The sequence below is a fragment of the Bos indicus genome, chromosome 7 (assembly GCF_029378745.1).
Source record: "Bos indicus isolate NIAB-ARS_2022 breed Sahiwal x Tharparkar chromosome 7, NIAB-ARS_B.indTharparkar_mat_pri_1.0, whole genome shotgun sequence".
NCBI classification, from domain to species: Eukaryota; Metazoa; Chordata; class Mammalia; order Artiodactyla; family Bovidae; genus Bos; species Bos indicus.
In genome coordinates, this window is record NC_091766.1 from 7566131 (window position 1) to 7581316 (window position 15186).

Below are 15186 nucleotides of genomic sequence, written 5' to 3' on the forward strand. Positions count from 1 at the left end.
ATGTCAGCTGCCATCACACCAAAGGACATGCTTTTCTACAACACTCTGAAGCCCTGGCTGGATGAGTAATTGTGGGTGAAGGGGTTTGGGGATGACCCTGGGGACCCAGGAGAAGGTCCTCCTTTGCCCACTCCCTTGGCTGTCTCTGCTAGGGGATGGGCTCCTGCCGAGTGCTGGTGACAAGTGCAGCAGGTACTGTCACATGCTGACACCCGCCTTCCACTTCAACATCCTGAAGCCCTATATGAAGATTTTCACCAAGAGCACAGACATCATGCGCGTGAGTCTCTTGAACCCAGGGTTCCAGCTGGAGTCTTGGGGATAACAGGGACTCAACAATGTCTTGTCTGGAATCTGACTCTTGTGGGTGGCTTTAGGGCCATGGCTCTTTCTTTCTGAGCCTTGGTTTCCACAATTGAAAAATGAGGATTATGTGATCCCTCATTTTTGGGTGGCCAAGATGATATAATGGAGTAATGTTCCTGGCACACAGTAGGTGCTCAGAAGGTGTTAGTTTCTATGTTTCCCTCACAGAAGGCTTGAAATCTTGAGACATGGCTGATGATAATGATGAATATCATGTAGTCATTATTCCAGAGTAACAAATCACTTGGAAACAATAAGTGCTTAGTATTGACAAGTTTGTGAGTCAGTGGGCTGGTTCTTCTGGAGAAGGCAATGGCAACCCACTCCAGTACTCTTGCCTGGAGGATCCCAGGGATGGGGGAACCTGGTGGGCTGCCGTCTTATGGGGTCGCACAGAGTCAGACACAACTGAAGTAACTTAGCAGCAGCAGCAGCAGGCTGGTTCTTCTGGACACGGATGGGGCCACTCATGTATCTGTGATCAGCTGGGGTGATCAGGTGGTCCACTGGAGGTCAGATAGGAAGACTTACTGATCTGAGGTCAGTCCTCTCTCATCTTTGTGGCTTGGCTGACTGCAGGTGGATCTTGGATGACCTCAGCTGAAACAACTGGATGTCCTTTCATGTGATTCTCTCCCTTTACAAGGCATCTCAGGCTTGTTCACATGGGCAGAAGCAAGGTTCCAATAGACTGAAAGGAAGCTGCAATTCTCCTTGGGGTCTAGATTTGGGATGACCACTTCATCATTTTCACCAGTCTATTGGCCAAAACAGGTCCAGAACCAGCTCAGAATCAAAGGATAGTGAAAGAGGCCCCCACCTCCTAAGAGAAGTTACTGAAAAATTACACTGCAAAGGGTTTACATATATATGTGGGAATGAAGAACTGGAGGTCAGGCTTTTGGGAAGTGTCTGGGATTTTTTCCATACCTGCAAGCTGACAAGAGAGCTTATTACTGTTTCATGGATTCTTCCAGGAGACGTGAAACTCCTGGGTGAGAGACAAAGAGCAATTTATTACCCTCAGAAGGCAACAACATGAGCTTCTTGTTGGTTTGCATTCTTCTTCCAAGTCACTAAATCTCATGAGGGTGACACAGGTGGGCTTTGATATATGCCTGCTCATGTAGTATGCTGACGTATATGCCTGCTATTGTATTATGGTTGGGGGGGGGGGGGGGTAGGTTAAGATATTCTGTGACTTTTATAGCAATTAGAAGCAACTGCCCCAATACCTGTCGAGGAGGAGACATTACCTCACTCCTCAAGGTTGTTTGCTAAAAACACAACTCTGAAAAATGGCCCAGGTAATGAAATTAAAAGACGCTTACTCCTTGGAATAAAAGTAATGACCAACCTAGATAGCATATTGAAAAGCAGAGACATTACTTTGCCAACAAAGGTCTGTCTAGTCAAGGCTATGGTTTTTCCTGTGGTCATGTATGGATGTGAGAGTTGGACTGTGAAGAAAGCTGAGCGCCGAAGAATTGATGCTTTTGAACTGTGGTGTTGGAGAAGACTCTTGAGAGTCCCTTGGACTGCAAGGAGATCCAACCAGTCCATTCTGAAGAAGATCAGCCCTGGGATTTCTTTGAAAGGACTGATGCTAAAGCTGAAACTCCAGTACTTTGGCCACCTCATGTGAAGAGTTGACTCATTGGAAAAGACTCTGATGCTGGGAGGGATTGGGGGCAGGAGGAGAAGGGGATGACAGAGGATGAGATGGCTGGCTGGCATCACTGACTCGATGGACATGAGTCTGAGTGAACTCCGGGAGTTGGTGATGGACAGGGAGGCCTGGTGTGCTGCGATTCATGGGGTCACAAAGAGTTGGACATGACTGAGGGACTGAACTGAACTGAACTGAAAGAATATCAGAGTTTTTTGGGGGTTTTTTTGGCATATGAAGCAAGAAAGTACAAAGGTACACAGGAACCATGGAGGACTACCTCTCTCAACATAGGGCACCTTTCCCTCAACAATTTCTAACAATGAAGATGATGAGATCTGACATTTGCTGTGCAGTTACTTTATGCAGTAAGCTGACCAACAGTGCACAAAATGTAGTGGGAGGAACCAAAGTTATATTAATAGCAGGTCTCCTGACTCCCAGGCTGGGGACTTCATGGCTTAATGTAACAATTTCCACTCCCACTCAAGCCTGGTCATCTGTGAAGATTGGTGCCTAGGACCAGGAGGCAGGGTCTGGGGAGTGCGTCTTGGTGTTTGGGGTTAGAGAGGAGGCAGTTTCCAACCTCAGCCATATCCCCTTCTCTGTCCAGCCCAAGTGACAGCACCTGATTAAAAACGGCCACACCCGTCTGGACATGTTTGAACACATCAGCCTCATGACCCTGGACAGTCTGCAGAAAGGGGTCTTCAGTTTCGACAGTAATTACCAGGAGTGAATGCTCGGCCCAGGGCCTGGGAAGATGAGCCCTAGACCCAAAGGAGTAAATGAGCGAGACTGAGGTGGACAATCAGAAAGGCCTTCCTGGAGGAGATGGGTCAAACTGGACATTGAAAGACAGGAAAAAGGGAAAGAGAAACAGCAACCCTTACAGGTAGGCAGAACTGTTTAATAAATGCTAGGAGGTTAGAATGAGCAAAGTATGTGCAACAGTAAGGGGACAATTTGGGTATGGGGTGGAAGGAATGTCTTAAGGACATTCTGAAGCCAGACAGAAGATATGAACTAATCTGAGGTTTCCTAGGAGCTGTGGAAGATGTATGAGTAGATGAGGGTTGAGGTCAAAGCTGAGCTTGGACATCTAACTGGAGAGAAGACTGACCACAATGTAGACACTGGATGATGTTGACAACTGGATGTAAGGAGACTAGGGAAGGCATTATCCTCATTGACCAGCTGGGAGAGGATGAGGTCTGAGCCGAGTGGACAGTATGGGGAAGGAGAAGCAGACAGATACTAGGAAAGAAAGAAAGGAGAGAAGCCTGATGTCTAAGCTGTGCCCTAGGTGCCTGGGGCATGGAGTCAGCTCATGGACATGGGATGTGCGTCGAGAAGAGTCTGAAGAGTTACATCTCCTGGCTCATCCCCACACTGTATCTGTGAACCATCTGTTTCTGGAGCCTCAGCTTCCTGAAGGGAGGTAGCTAGCCCCCAGCTTCTGGGCTTCTGGTGTCTTAAGTGGTGGCTTCCCTTCATGCTCTCATCCTTCAGGAAGCCCAGTGAATATATTGCTGCCTTCTTGGAGCTCAGTGCACTTGTGGCTAAACTGCACTGTCAGATCTTCCTGCACATGGACTTCCTGGGCTTCCTCACCCCAGATGGGCGGTGCTTCTGCAGGACTTGCCCTTGTGCATGGCTGCACAGATGTGGTCATCCAGGAGCAGTGCTGGCCCCTCCTCAGTGAGAGTATTGATGACTTCCTCAAGGTCAAGGTGAAGACCAAGACTTTGGACTTCACTGATGTGCTCCTGATGACCAAGGTAGGCTGCTGTGGGATCTGAGTTCAAGAAGTAGAATGAACTTTGAACTGATCAGAGATCTTGGATGGGATGCATAGGGTACTGGGGAGCCAAAGGAGGTGTTTGAGGAAGGGAGAAATGGGTCATGGATAAGTTTTAGACATGACCATGTGAAACTGGTCTGCAGGGGAGTGCTAAGTCTGAAGCTGTGAAGGTCTGAGATTTTACTCTACTCCCAAGCTAGTAAGTTATCTACCACAGAGGCAGACTGTATATATACATGTACACATACATGCATACATGGTCTTCCCACATGGCTCAGTGGTAAAGAATCCACCTGCAATGCAGGAGCTGCAGGAGGTGTGGGTTCAATCCCTGGGTCAGGAAGATCCCCTGGAGGAGGAAATGGCAACCCACTCCAGTATTCTTGCCAGGATAATCCCATGGACAGAGGAGCCTGGTGGGCTACAGTGCATGGGGTCACAAAGAGTTGAACATGACTGTGTGACTGAGCATGCATGCATACATATATATACACATATATGGGTGTGTGTACACACACACACACACACACACACACACACACACACACAGAAGGAAGCCTGGATCAGAGCAGCATATGTATTTCTCATAGTAGAAACAGTAATCAGAGTAGAGTTGTAGCTCTGGTTCCCCATCCCCAAATTCCTTTGAGGGCACCATGATGCTTTTACCTGTACATACAACCATGGTTGCATCACAGAACAGGTACCTCTGGATTTTGAAATTTGGAACTTATATAGGACAGCTGATATATCTTCTCCTTCTTCCCTTCTTCTCCTTTCCCTTCACCCTAGCCAGTGAGGGGCTTCCCTTGTGTAAAGAATCTGCCTCCAATGCGGGAGACCTGGGTTCGATCCCTGGGTTTGGAAGTTCCCCTGGAGAAGGGAAAGGCTACCCACTCCAGTATTCTGGCCTAGAGAATTCCATGGACTGTATAGTCCATGGGGTCACAAAGAGTTGGACACGACTGAGAGACTTTCACATTCACTTTCACTATAGGGAGTGAGGGGAAAGGAAATAGAGAAAGGGGAGAGAGAGATGGAGAGAGAGGAATAAGGAGGAGGAAGGGAGGGAGAGAGGTTGTTCTGGAACTTAAACAAATCCTTATCAGTGAGAAGGCAAAGTTTATAGGTTCTATAGGTTTCTAATCCATCCCTTATCTTCAGGAGACTAAAGAATCTCTGGATTTACTATCCTAGCCTGTGAGCAAATGGCTTTGGGACAATGTTTAAATTCTAGCTTCCGTGACAAGTTGTCATTTAATCATCCTGTAACCTAGGTTGCATCATGTATAAACATGAAAATTTCTATGAATCTTTGATTCTCTTTACCGTGGATGACATAAGAGGCAAGAAGGTCAAGGAGATCTCTGGATGGGGCCTCTGGTGATAGAGTGCATGGGAGGTCTAGATGGATAATGCAGTTTCAGAGATTATCTCAGTTTAGGCTTAGGGGCCCTCAGAGCTAGTGTGAATCTGGGGATCTTGCTTTCTGTCCAGGATGAAGATTGGAAAGGTCTGTCAGATGAAGATATCTGAGCTGAAGCTGACACATTCATGTTTGAGAGTGAGGGTCCTAGTGTGGGACTACAGAGGGGAGCATGGGTTCCTCCATTGCAGGGACTAGGTGTGTAGACCCTGAACCATCCCCCATGCCTCTCCATCCTCCCCATGGTCCTTTCTGTTAGGGTGCTGTCCACTTTCTGGTGCTGAAGTAGCCCAGTGACCCAAGCATGTCTGGCTACCCCTCAGGCCATGACACCATAGCCAGCGGCCTCTCCTGAATCCTGTACAACCTTGCAAAGTGCCCAGAACATCAGGAGCATTGCTGGCAAGAGGTGCAAGAGCTCCTGAAGGACCGTGAGCCTAAAGAGATTGAATGGTGAATTCAAGTCCTCATGGCATTTTTCTGAGTCCCTCTCACTGGCTCTGCTCTCTTGCTGGGGAAGAGAAAAAATCTTTTTGTGGACTTTGTCATTATTTCTTAGTGGGAAGACCCAGAGAAAAGGTCTGGTACACAGCATGTATAGTAGGAGGAAGTTTGCAGGCTTTTGAGACAGAAAGACCTGGATTTCTGAAATAATCAGTGACAATGTGTGAAGGTAAATGATAGCACTTAGCACGTATTCAGTAAGTGAAATTTCCCTCTACTCTCTTACTTTTCTCTCTAAAATTACATGTTTTCAAACATCTCCACTCCCTGAGTGTTTCTTCATATCCTTCTCCTTAATTCCTCATATTATTTAGTCCAGGTTTCACATGGAACTCTCAGGAACTAAAGAGTTCCTGTCCAGGAATACCTGCATCTTCCTCCATCCAGTCCCCATTCAACAAACACTAGCACACTTCTTCCCTCTTCTCAGTTCTATGACATCTCCAATTCTTCTCAGCCATTCTGTGTCCTGGAGACTCAGGAAGAACCTAGACCCGGCCTTTGCCTTCCAGGATCTCCTAGTATCATGGAGGAATAGTCAAGAAGTTCCCTGTATAAATGGGCAGAGCTACAGTCAAGAAACTCCCTGTATACATGGACAGAGCTTCAGTTTAGAGTAAGACAGACAAAGTAGAGGGTAAAAAAAGTGCCTTAGTAGAGGAAAATAATGCCTCATCTCAGACCCTGAAAGTTGATCAGTAGAGAGGTGGATGCATTTGAGGTAAAGTCAACAAGGTAGCTGGTCAAAATGAAGAGATGGAGGCAGAGAGGGAGAGAGACAGAGAGATAAAGGGGGAAAGGAGGGGGTTGATATATGATTGACCTGTGGAGCATAGATTACTTCATAATGTTAATACACTGTCCCAGAGTGTGAAGCAGATATCCAATTCTGGATAGTAAAATAATACTTGGTCTTTTAATAGAGTCTACAATTCTAGCATAGGGATCTTGGGCAGCTTTTGCTAAATAAACCCTTAGGTACTCTTATTGCTATGGTGAATAATATAGTCTATCTGGATTGAGAGACATTTACAAGTTCACTTTGAATACAGACATTCACATTTCTTGTTAAATTTAATCCATGTATGTTATATCATCATCTTTTCTATTTTTTTCTAATAGAAAAATTAATAATTTATGGATATCAATTTCTTGCTCAGTGATCTTAGTAACTGCTAAATATGGAGTCCCATATCAATAGGAGAAATAAAGATAATCATAATAATATAAATTTTTGCAATAACAGGGAAATTACATGGAAAAAAGTTAATTCAACCTGCTTCTCATGTCTGGCAAGAAAATAACATCTACACAAATCAAAGATTTAAAATATATAATAAGGAAGTCTTAAAGGCTCTATTTTGGTGGGCTCCAAAATCACTGCAGATGGTGATTGTAGCCATGAAATTAAAAGACGTTTACTTCTTGGAAGGAAAGTTATGACCAACCTAAATAGCATATTAAAAAGCAGAGATATTAGTTTGCCAACAAAGGTCTGTCTAGTCAAGGCTATGGTTTTTCCAGTGGTCATATATGGATGTGAGAGTTGGACTGTGAAGAAAGCAGAGCACCGAAGAATTGATGCTTTTGAACTGTGGTGTTGGAGAAGACTCTTGAGAGTCCCTTGGACTGCAAGGAGATCAAACCAGTCCATCCTAAAGGAGATCAGTCCTGGATGTTCATTGGAAGGACTGATGTTAAAGCTGAAACTCCAATACTATGGCCATGTCATGCAAAGAGTTGACTCATTGGAAAAGACCCTGATGCTGGGAGGGATTGGGGGCAGGAGGAGAAGGGGATGACAGAGGATGAGATGGCTGGATGGCATCACCGACTCAATGGACATGAGTTTGGGTGAACTCTGAGAGTTGGTGATGGACAGGAAGGCCTGGCGTGCTGCAGTTCATGGGGTCATGGAGAGTCGGACACGACTGAGCGACTGAACTTAACTGAACTGAACTGAAAGGCTCTAGAGGAAACTATGGGAAGTTATATTACAGCTCCACAGTAAGAAGGCTGTATCATGACATAAATCCCAGCGGGTGTACAATAAGACATTGATATGCTATTACATGAAATAAATACAAAGCGGTAGGTATAGTATAGACTATGCTACTATATAATTTTTAATGAAACAAAACCTTTGATATATACAATGGAGTATTACTCAGCCATTAAAAAGAGTAAAAAAATGCCATTTCCAGCAACATGGATGGACCTAGAAATTGTCATACTGAGTGAAGTAAGTCAAACAGAAGGAGAAATATATGACATCCTTTATATGTGGAATCTAAAAAGAAATTATACAAGTGAATTTAATTACAAAACAAAAACAGACTCACAGACTTAAAGGATGAACTTATGGTTGCCAGGGGGAAGGATGGGGGAGAAGGATAGTTAGGGAGTTTAAGATGAACATGTACACACTACCATATTTAAAATGGACAATACACAAAGATCTACTGTATAGCACATGGAACTCTCCTCAGTGTTATGTGGCAGCCTGGATGGGAGGGGAATGTGGGGGAGAATTGATGCATGAATATGTATGGCTGAGCCCCTTTGCTGTACACCTGAAACTATCACAACATTGTTCACAGCTATATCCCAATACAAAATAAAAAGTTTTTTAAAAAATGCCTCTAGGAAGATACATAAAAATAACACTAGGCAAACTGTGAGGAGAAATGAGTGTTGTTGGCCCAGAGGGGTAATGTTTTGCATTGTTCCAACTTTGAACTATTAACTGAATCATCTATTTAAATCACCACACAAAAAGAAAGAAATTTTTAAAAAAAAGAATTCAGCCCCATTACTGGATCTTACCCTCAATGTTTATGAAAGTTTTCCAGTGATTTCTCTTCTTTTCTAAGTATAACATCACTATGTGCAAAAAATGACACATTTTCCCCCGTATTTCAAATGGCATTACTCTTTTTCCCCTGTCTAATTGCATTAGCTAGTATCTCCAGTGCCATAACAAAAAAGAGTAAATATTGAATCTGCTTCTTTTGTTTCTTATGCATTTGCCTTCTGATTTTGTAGTCTTGCCACAAAGAGTGTTTTGATTTTATACAATTTTGTAAATATTTTGTTAGATTTTTGTAGTTTTCCTCAGAAAGGCTTCTAAAAACATGTGAGTAACTTTTGTCTGGTACTTCTGTGGCACTACTTTTCCTTCTTTTTAAGGACAATTTTTTTAAAGTGTGATACACAAAGAAAAGGCTGCACATATTTAATGTATACAGCATAATGAGTTTGGAGCTATTTGATCCATCTGTGATTTTGTTATAGGCAGAGGGGATCTTATAGGGCAGTTGGAGGGTCTGAGGGTCTCTGTTTTTGCTCCCTGGATGTCATATGGTTTCCTTAGGGATGACCTTACCCAATTGCCCTTCCTGACCATGTGCATCAAGGAGTCTGCAGCTGCATCCCCCAGTCATGGTCATCTCCTGCTGCTGTACCCAGGACATTGTGCTTCCAGATGGCCGGGTCATCCCCAAAGGTGCCCATAATGACTAGGGGAAGAGGTTCTTGGTGAGAAAGAGGGGCTCATCAGCAGGTTGGACTTAGTCCTAACTGGCCCCTCTTCTTCCACAGGTGTTATCTGTTTCATCAATATTTTCAGGGCCCGCCATAAACCATCTATATGGCCAGACCCTGAGGTGCTGCCCCCTCTCCCCTTGGGGGATGCAAGGAAGGGCAAAGAGTTCTGACTTGCATAGCAGACATCACTTCCCTCCATTATACACATGTCTGCCTCTCTAAGAATGGACAGCCTGGGAGATCCCACACAGTAGCCCTGTTTGTCTTGTCTTGTCCCCAGGTCTATGACCCCTTCTGCTTCATGCCAGAAAACACCAAGGGGAGGTCACCTCTGGCCTTTGGTCCCTTCTTTTCAGGGCCCAGGTCAGGGTAGTGGGCATCTGAAGTAGGGATTGGGGGCATGGGGAGGATCTGGGACTTAGATTCCTGGCATAACTGTGGGGCAGAGGAGTGGGGAAAACAAAGATAGAGTTCTGGCTCTCCCCCTTCCACTCCCCTGGACGTAATGAGTAAGAGTCTGGGAATGGTGGTGGGCCCAAAGAGGGTGTGTTGTGTGCTGAGAGCCCCATTTCCCTGTTTGCTGGTCTGAGTTCAGGACCGGAGCGGGGGCCAGGTTCATATTCAAGCCCACGGAGGGATCGCAGGCACAATTAGCCTCTACCTCTGCCATCATGGATGGGGGTTGCAGGCCAGATTGCAGGTGCAATGAGGCCAGAATGATAGTGCAGTCAGAGCCCCCACTCTCACCCACAGGAACTGCATCAGGCAGACATTTGCCATGACCGAGATGAGGGTGGTCCTGGCGCTCACCCTGCTGTGCTTCTGCATCCTGCTGGGCAAGGAGTCACTCAGGAAACCGGAGCTGATCCTGCCTGCTGAGGCTGGGCTTTGGCTGTGTGTAGAGCCACTGAGCGCAAGCCAGTAGTGACCCACCCTCTTCTGGCCTGGTATCCAACAAAGGATATAGGGAGACCAATACTTTTCATTGACATCTTATTTGCTACACGAGTGAATGAATTCCCTGTCAAAAATATTAAATTTAAAATTTTAGACACCACTCATCAAAGAGTCTCATCTTGTAAGCCTGCACAGGTTCTCCAGGTAATATGACACAACTGGGGCTGAGACACCCAGTAAAAATCACTTCACTTCCTTAGAAGGTTAGGCATGACCACTGAAGCCAAGCTCATAAAATTTACCCTCACTCCACCACTCATCAATCGAGTGACCTTGAGCAAGTGAGTTAATTTCTCCAATCCATAAGACTGGTGTGAGGATGAAATCAGTGTTTACCTGGGGGAGCTGAAGTGTCATCACCTTCTTCCTTCCAGTGGTCTACCTCTGTTAATAGGACCAAAAACATCAGTGTCTGTAGCATTATGAAGCCCTATGTGTTGCATAAAAAGTGTTTAACCACACCAACATAAATGTATGTGTATCTATTGCTAAAAAATAAAATTTCTACACTCAAAATTTTGTGATTAAAAGTAACTCAATATGTAATTGGTAGTGATATTTCAAGTCATCAAGGTGCATAAAGAGAATTCTTATAAAGTGAGACAAACTAAATTATTTTCTAACATAATGCCACTTACAAAAATAAACAGTGGCTTGAACACTTAACACTTAAAGATTCTAAAGACCTCCAAGATGATGACTGTATGTTGTGGAAGGATGTTCACAATATATTATTATATGAAAAGTCCAGATTAACAAAAGAAATGTATGGTAAAATAGCATTTTTTTCTTGTGGCAAAATTCACATAGCATAAAATTTACCGTTGTGACCATTATAAAGTGTTCAAGTCCATGCATCGAGTACATTCACAATGTTATGCAGTCAACACTTCTACTAGTTCCAAGATATTTTCATCATCTAAAAAAGAAATTTTATACCTAGTAGCAGTCACTCTCCATTTTCTCCTCCACCCTCCAGCTCCTGGATCTATCTCTATGGATTTACCCATTCTTCACATTTCGTATACATGGAATTATACAATATATGACATTTTGTATCCAGTTCCTTTCATTTAGCATAATGTTTTCAAAGTTCATTCATGTTGTAGCATGTATCAGTGCTTCATTCCTTTTTATGACCCAATAATATTCCTTGTTATGGATATACCTCATTTTATTTATTCATTCATCTGTTAATGGATACTTGAGTTGTTCCCCAAATATCCAACTTTTGGCAATTGTGGATAGTGCCACTACAGAGAGTCATGTAGAAGTTTTTTGTTTGAACACATATTTTCAAGTCTTTGTGCATACCTAGGCATGAGATGGCTGAATCATGTGATAATTGTAGGTTTAATTTACTGAGGAAATACCACGCTGTTTTCCACAGTGGTTGTGCCATTTTACATTCTCAGCAACAATGAATGAGGATTCCAATTACCCCACATCTTCACCAACACTTGTCCTCCATTTTTTTATATTCTTACCATCCTATTAGGACTTTTCTGGTAGCTCAGATGGTAAAGGATCTGCCTGCAAGGCATGAGACCCTGGTTCGATCCCTGGACCAGGAAGATCCTCTGGGAAAGGTTATGGCAACCCACTCCAGTATTCTTGCCTGGGAAATTCCATGAACAGAGGTTACAGTCCATGAGGTCACAAAGAGTCAGACATGACTGAGTGACTAACGCTTTTACTTTCACCATTCTATTGGGTGTGAGGTGGTATCCTATTGTAGCACTGACTTGTGTTTCCCTAATGACTAATGATGTTTAACATATTTCCATGTGCTTGTTAGTCAGTAAAATAGCATTTTAAAAGGCTATTACATGTAAATGTAATACACTTAGATGTAAAATCAAATTTTACTTGTATAATTATTACATATAAAACTAAATTTGGCAGTATATGTGAGAGAATATAAATGGTGATTACTTGGAATTGTTTGAATTATAGATAAAATTTTTAATTCTTATTTTTTATTTTCTTCAATAACAAGGTATCATTCGGGGGGGAGAAAAACATTTTAAATAAGAACTCTGAAGGCAAAGAAAAACGTATGCAATTTTCAGCTTAGAATATATTAAATATTTACTCATTCCGTGTTACAGGATTTCTTTCTTACTTCGCCACCAGTAAGTCGTATGGTCCCTGAACGACTCTGAGAGTAGGACTCTATCCCAGAAACCCCTGCAGCCTCAGTGGGGCAAGTCTGTGGCAGCCACTGTCCCAGGTGCTGAATCAAATGGCCGCACTCCTGCCCCCTCCACCTCCTCTTATTATTGAGGACCCTCTTGATCTCCATTTCCTAGAACATTTAGGTGAAAATGAAGTCCTGGATCATACCTCTTAGAGGGGAAAAAAATTTTTTTTGGTTCCTAGATTCAGACCTGGAGAAGGCAATGGCACCCCACTCCAGTACTCTTGCCTGGAAAAATCCCATGGATGGAGGAGCCTGGAAGGCTGCAGTCCATGGGTTCGCTGAGGGTCAGACACGACTGAGAGACTTCACTTTCACTTTTCGATTTCATGCATTGGAGAAGGAAATGGAAACCCACTCCAGTGTTCTTGCCTGGAGAATCCCAGGGACGGGGGAGCCTGGTGGGCTGCCGTCTATGGGGTCATCCCCACAGAGTTGGACTCGACTGAAGTGACTTAGCAGTAGCAGCTTCAGACCAGCTTAACATCAGAGCCTCTTGTAATTACATAATAGATGTAACTATGGAGACTTTGAATTTACTGAATATTTTAATGACAGTTTTCTTCAGCAGTATTTCCACGTGTCTCAAATCTTAAATATACCTTTTATGATTTTAAAACATTTTAAATTTGAGAAAGTGATGCAAAAAGAAGAGAGGAAATGAACCCTTATTGAGTACTGATGCTTACCAAATATCGTCAGTCATTTCACACATGCTCGCTTACAAATCTCCACAACATCGCAATTAAGAGGCTACTATTATGTAATAAAAGAAAATAAATGATTTTCCCCAAACAAATCAACGAGTAAATAGCAGACTAGGTTGGCGACCTTTGCTGTGGGAGAGTGGTGGATCAGTGGGTCATCTGACCCTGATTGCATCTATCTCTCGGCTCCACCCTTCGCTAAAGAGTAGTCTTGTCATCACGATCCAAGATGGAGCTCCAGGTATCATACCAATATCCGCCTTCAAGACCCCTCCCTCAACTTCCATCCTGCCTCCCACGTTCACAGCCCACCCGCCTGGGTCCTCCCAGGGCCCAAGCGCCCCCTGCTGGCTCTCGACGAGACTGGGACAGACTTGACAGCACAATTTTATTCCTGGGAATCTGCAGTGAAGTGTCTGTGGTCAGGGTGGGTCCCAGGATAGAAGGTGGTAGGTCATTACTGGCCTGTGTTCAGTGGCTCCACCTGCAGCCAAAGTCCGCCCTCCGCGCGCAGGATCAGCTCTGGCTTCCTGCGTGGCTCCTCCTCATCCGGCAGGATGCGGAACCGCAGTAGGGTGAGCGCCAGCGCCACCTTCATCTCGTTCATGGCAAACGTCTGCCCGATGCAGTTCCTGTGGGCATTAAGTGAAGGCTCCGACTGTGCTGGGAAACCCTATCATGTTCCATCATGCCCAGAAACTAACTGGGACACCCCTGCCCTCTTCAGGGATGGACAGGGAGGCTAACGGTGTCTGAGACACCCCCTCCACATGGGCTTGCGTGTTCCCTGAGCCCCAGCACCATCCTCAAACCATCCCCACCTTACATACCAGCTGGCCTTACCTGGGCCCTGCCGAAAAAGGAATGAAAGCCAGAGGTGATCTCTTGGGGGCTTCTGGATCAAAGCGGAAGGGATTGAATACCTAGAGTGCAGAGAGAGGCAGGGCTACTGGGTGGGACATCTCAGGATACCTGGACACCCCCAGATGTGAACAGAGTGGAGGAGTGTTTGATTTTCCCAGTGGAAGGCAGCACCTCAGGGTCTGGCCAGACTGATGGGTTGTGATGAATCCCGAAGATGCTGATGACACAGATGTTCCCTATGGCAGAGGAGAGAGTGGTCAGGTCAAAGTCTCAGCTGATGGGACCACCAGCCTCCCTCACACCCATTGTTTTGAGCACCTTTGGGGATGACTCGGCCATCTGGGAGCACAACATCATGGGTACAGAGGCGAGAGATGACCGCTACTGGGGGATGCAAACGCAGACTCTCCTTGATGCACATGGTCAGGAAGGGCAACTGGGCCAGGTCCTCCCTAAGTAACCCCCAGACAATTATCCGGGGAGTAAAAACAGAGACACACCCCCAGCCCTCTTACTGCCCTAAAGACCCTCTTTCCACCTTCCTCTGACTCTCACTGCTATAACAAAATTAATTCCAGATGAACCAAAGATTTAAGAATTAGGATATCAATATCTCAAGTTACTATTAATAGAAGGAAACAGCCTGGTATTTTTAGAAGAATTTCTGAGCAAAGCACAACACTCCCAGCATACCCTTTACTTTAAAGTGTTAATGTATTTGCATTTTAAAGCTTTTTGAATTGTATAATTAGTTTACAATGTAAAAAAAGTCTCTATAATGGACTTATAAGTTTATTTGAGTAAGTTCTACTCCACACTGTATAGTGAGACAACCTAATATTATTAATGTGTCAAATCTTTCTAAATTAATCAGCATATTCAATGTAATTAAATAAAAATCTAGTTGGTTGGGGGGGCACTCGGTAATCTTCAATTTGAAAGAATTGGAGTTCATCAAGATCTAGGTCAGTTTGAAAACAGAAGATCGATATGGGATCTAGGGGGCTTCCCAGGTGGTACTAGTGATAAAGAATCCTCCTGCCAATGCAGGAAACATAAGAGTCTCAGGTTCAATCCCTGGGTCTGGAAGATCCTCTGGAGGAGGGCATGGCAACCCACTCCAGTATTCTTGCCTGGAGAATC

At 44.4% G+C, this 15186-nt stretch overlaps 1 protein-coding gene and 1 pseudogene across 1 annotated transcript in view; one reads left to right on the forward strand and one right to left on the reverse strand.

The window, feature by feature from the left end:
- Positions 1-10240, forward strand: LOC109561177 (prostaglandin E2 omega-hydroxylase CYP4F21-like; annotated as a pseudogene).
- Positions 10241-13548: 3308 nt separating this feature from the next.
- The window catches only part of LOC109560888 (cytochrome P450 4F6-like), a 31397-nt gene continuing 29759 nt past the window's right edge, over positions 13549-15186 (reverse strand). Inside the window, exons 10-13 of the mRNA XM_070792618.1 lie at positions 14362-14495; positions 14215-14279; positions 14023-14102; positions 13549-13811 (exon numbers count right to left, since the gene is read on the reverse strand). Coding sequence (XP_070648719.1) covers positions 13637-13811; positions 14023-14102; positions 14215-14279; positions 14362-14495 — 454 coding nt within the window. The 3' untranslated portion in view covers positions 13549-13636. The remainder of the gene's footprint in view (positions 13812-14022; positions 14103-14214; positions 14280-14361; positions 14496-15186) is intronic.